At 44.3% G+C, this 4,573-nt stretch overlaps 1 protein-coding gene across 1 annotated transcript; it reads right to left on the minus strand.

Annotated features, from left to right (window-relative positions):
- Nucleotides 1–1,868: 1,868 nt before the first annotated feature.
- LOC143516207 (eukaryotic translation initiation factor 4 gamma 3-like) lies at nucleotides 1,869–4,573 on the minus strand. Its single transcript, XM_077007773.1, has 9 exons — nucleotides 4,568–4,573; nucleotides 4,305–4,475; nucleotides 3,967–4,066; nucleotides 3,510–3,661; nucleotides 3,080–3,431; nucleotides 2,887–2,934; nucleotides 2,389–2,584; nucleotides 2,073–2,206; nucleotides 1,869–1,979 (listed from the first exon to the last, which is right to left on the minus strand). The coding sequence occupies exons 1-6, from the start codon at nucleotides 4,571–4,573 to the stop codon at nucleotides 2,924–2,926; spliced, it is 792 nt and encodes a 263-aa protein (XP_076863888.1). The 3' UTR covers nucleotides 1,869–1,979; nucleotides 2,073–2,206; nucleotides 2,389–2,584; nucleotides 2,887–2,923.

The raw sequence follows: 4,573 nt of genomic DNA on the forward strand, positions 1-4,573 counted from the left end.
GATGGTTGTCGGTCACATTGGTTTGCAATGTGACTTCTTCAAACTAACTGCTACCGATAGTTCACTAGCTAGCACACCTTTATAGATCTGCCACTTTCATAACTTTATATTAAAGTACAGAAGTGAGGATTAAAGCTAGCTAGCATTCAAGTTTGGATCAGGATCAAGGCAGTGCACGTTTGTTAAATAACTTGAATGACGTGAGAGGGGAATGGGAGGCAAGAAAACTAGCTAAGATAGTTAGCTAGCTAGCTTGATAACCACCTGACCGTTTACACGGTATCTTGTTGCCAGACAGACAGGTACAACAGTTTCTTAGACGGGTAGTTAATAATACAGCAAGATAGCTAGCAAGCTAGCTAGCAACACTCACGAGATTCAGGGCCCGCTTGGCCTTCATTGGCTGAATTGGCCTTTATTCAGGGCCCACTTGGCCTTTAGTTTTAAGAACTGCCTTTATATGAATTACTGTCATCAAAGCTTTTAACATCAAGTACTCACTGATGCTTTCCTAGACCTAGAGCGGTTTGAAATTTTCTACTGGGTCAGTGACAACCCAGAAGTCACGTAGCATCTTCCCTCAGCGGCCAGATTGAACTTTGGATATCACTTAAACCCAGTAGCGAACCGTGACCACTAAACCTGGGCCCGCTCCCAGGAATATGTAAACAACGCGCACGAGGGCATCAAAGGAATTAATGGAAACTAGCTAGCGGTGGTACGCTAACAACAGCTAGCGTCGCCACAGCGGGCGGAAATTATCATACAGTTAAGCCCGCCCACTAAGAGTGAAGATATGATTGGTCAATTTTACTGTCATTTGAAACTGGTATTGCGCTGAATTATAACTGCCAGGCCCTCTGTAAACGAACAGCGGGCATCACAGTCCTGATAGTAGGCCGTAAGGTGAACCCCGTTTTCGTTCTGATCCGCTCCGCGCTCTCCGAACTACATGCCCGTTAGCTGATAAAAATGGTCAAGTTATATTGCACTTACCAAAAAAGTTTCGCGTCACAGAATCCTCTACTTTGTTTAAACTGAGACGTTTTCTGAAGAACTATTTTCCTCGCGCTGAATGACGATTTTGACGTCACACGACACCGCGTGACCGCGCTAAACCAATCATGTAGCCGATTTACGACAACAAACTGGAAAAAAATGACAACTTGCCTAGTGCTGTCAAATATAACCTACAGAAAGGAATCTCCCAAAATATAATTTTATAGTGGGCATAAAATAATTATTATCAACAATATAATTGATTAATATGATTTTATGCCCACTTTATATACAATAACGCACTATTAATATTTATTTGGCCCTCAGAAATACATGAATGAGCGTTATCATAATGCTCATTCATGTATTTCTGAAATACATGAATAATAGTATAAATAGTGCTTTATTTACAGCACAAATCACAATTATGCAAGTGACCTTTCATGTTGTCATTTTGATTAATTTTGATCAATAAAAATGTGTTTGTAACAGGGGCTAAATAAATTCCTTTATTCATAGAACAAACAACTATTGTGCAAGTGGATGATAAGGTTACCTTTTCATGTTGACATTTTAATAAATAAATGGAAATAATTGTAATTATCAATAATTATCAATCAGGACCCTTCAGGTATTCATTTATTTACTAACAACACATTAAAAAAAACAATGAGGGCATACAACTGGCATTTACATCAACCGGCGTAAACGTATATACATAACCCTAATAAAAGGAATGACAATGATACAAATAGAATAGCAGTAAAAAAAAAAAAAATATATATATATATATATATATATATATATATATATATATATATATATATATATATATATATATATATATATATATATATATATATATCTCCCTTTCTCACACACACACACACGTTCTATTCCTCACTGTCAGTGTCAGAGAAGTGAGGCCCACAGTTCATCAAGCGACTTGGATCCAAGGGTCGCAGAGGTGTCTTATTAGCCTATAGTGTGTTGTGGAAAGAAAGACGGATGAAGGCTCAACAATGTCAAGGCGTGGGAGAAAATCGGTGTCAGTCTTGGGGAGTGACGCTTACCTTGTCCAGAACAACTTCATTAATGTGGGGCAGGCCCTCAGGCTTGTGCATGCTAGCGCTGATGAACTGGAAGCGCAGTAGCAACTCTCTATCGTACCTCCTCTTCTCTTCGGGGTTGATGGGCTTCCAGTGCTCTGGTGAACGGGCCAGAGGAGGAGTCACTAATGCAGCCAAGTTAACATTACCTTCCAGGAAAAAGAAAACTGGAACCTTTCACAGATCTTTTCAATATCGGGGGCCGTTTTAGAAAATGGACAAGTTTACTGGAAACATCTACACAAGTACATTTACTAAAGACTGGAGTGTTTGCCCTCACCCTCTTTATACTGATACTTCTGTTCAGCAGACTTGGGCCCCTCAGGCTCTATGTTCTCCATGTCCAGCTTGTCCTCCTTCTCTTCCCATGTTTCCTCCGACTCTTCAGTGGGAGGAGCAGCAGGCACAGCGGGGCGGAGCTCTGGAGGCTGGGTCTGAGCAACTGCAGACTCGGGGGTGGATTCTTTCTCTTCAGGCTAAGGGGGAGAAGGTTACACAGACAACATTAACACATCTACATTTCAAAAGTCCACCGAATACTGGGCTTACAACCTTTCAAAGCCGCTCGTCTCTGCTCAGCACCTGAACATGCGGTCAAACCCCGGGTGCTGTGTATGTACACCCCAACTTAAAAAGGCTTGACCACATGGTCATGTACATGGTCTATGGAAAATAGTCATACAGAAATGGCAGTGACTGCTATTTTGGCTTTTCATAGACACATCTGCCAAAAGTAGGTGTTTTCAGCTTTCTGCCCATCATCAGGAATGTCCCATACCTCTTTAAAGGCATCCAGGACGTCTCCTACATCGTTATTATTGAAATCCTTCAGTTTCAAAGGCATGACCGGTAGAAAGAGAAGATAGCTGGTTAGGATCTGCCTTAGAACACCACTTGTCAGACTGTGGTGAGCGCACAGATATTTGTAAAGACATTTTATAGGTTCTGTTGTGACTCACATGTGCCCTTACCTTGCATAATCGTCTCGTCAATGGGGCTGCTTGAGGAAAAGACGGCGGCTTCCTTTTTCACCGGCGTCACTGGAGCGGGAACCACAGCAGGGGCACTCTGCAGCGCCTGAGGAACCTCTGGTTCCATGACGGGTTCAGTGACGGGGTTGCGTTCACCTTCCTCCTTCTCCTCCAGCAGTTCTTCGGGGTCCTGGGGGAGGCCGTTGAGAACGGGAGCGTTTTCGGGCTGATCAACAGAGACCTCTGGCTCAGGAACAGGAGCTGTCACCTGGACTTCGGCACAGTTTCGAGCGCCAGACATGACCTCTTCCATCATGTCTTTTCCACCCTGATTGGGGTCTCGTATTGTAATCTGTGGACATGGTTTTGGGGGAGTGAGATCATGCTCATATAAGGCATTCTCAAGCAGGCAACTTTTTCAGCTCCTCACCTGCTTGCGCTCTTTCTTGTGCTGCTGGTACTCTGCCTGTGTGGAGTAATACGGCGCACCTGGAGGAGGAGACAAGTCACAATCAGATAACACCTTAGGCTCTGCCCATATGTGGAGAGGGAAAGGAAGTGTTTTTTTCTCCTTCATTTCCACTGGCCATTTAACATAAGTCCACAATGCAGGGTTGCCCAGTTTCAGTATAAGTTTATTCAGAAGTCTTTTAATCTCCAAATTTTGCCACCAAACGTAAAGGTACACTCCCACCTACACCGTGGGTTCATCCACATGCAAGCAGCAAAGTTAAACGATTAGGAGCTTGACTGGGTCAAACAATATAAAAAAAAAAAAAAAAAAAAAGAGGGACAATTAAATGGACACAAACCAGAAGTGGAGGACAGAATCACTGGGGTGATAAAACAGGGAGAGTGAGTGTGGTGTTTCAAGAGCCTCTCCTCACCGTACGCAGAGCTGCTGTCATCATATGTGCTGAAGTATAAACTCATAGGTGCGCTGGCCACAGGGAACTGCTGGGCTGAGGGCACATATGGAGGGAGGTACTACAACACACGCACACAGAGCAAAGGACAAACAGTTGGTCATCAGTTTCAGAAACAGCAAGCCATCATTTCAGCTTGGAGACACCAGAGGTCCCATTAAAATTCACAATAACTTCAGACTAAAAACCTCATGGCCCTCCTACACATCAAACATACTACAAAAACAATGTTGTGCGTTTATTCACGTGGATACCATCCCTGTGTCCCAAGTAGAACCTCAACAGCACTGGAGCATTACCTGTCCAGGTGGGAGAAAGTAGGCGGCGCCCTGAGAGTCGGGGACCAGCAGCTGCTGCTGAGGGAACATCACCGTCTGGTACAGACGAGCGGGTTGAACGGTGTGGGGCGCACTGCTGAGTGGCACCCACGGGGCACCGCTGGCCAGACTGGCCCAGATGGGGTAGGACGGCTGCGGGAGGAAAAGAATAGGGAGTTTCAGGATGTGGTGACATGCACAAGGCCTAACATTAGCCCCAAGGTGGAAAACGTCCTTCCTCACACGGCCAT

This window comes from Brachyhypopomus gauderio, chromosome 6, assembly GCF_052324685.1.
Source record: "Brachyhypopomus gauderio isolate BG-103 chromosome 6, BGAUD_0.2, whole genome shotgun sequence".
Lineage (NCBI taxonomy): Eukaryota > Metazoa > Chordata > Actinopteri > Gymnotiformes > Hypopomidae > Brachyhypopomus > Brachyhypopomus gauderio.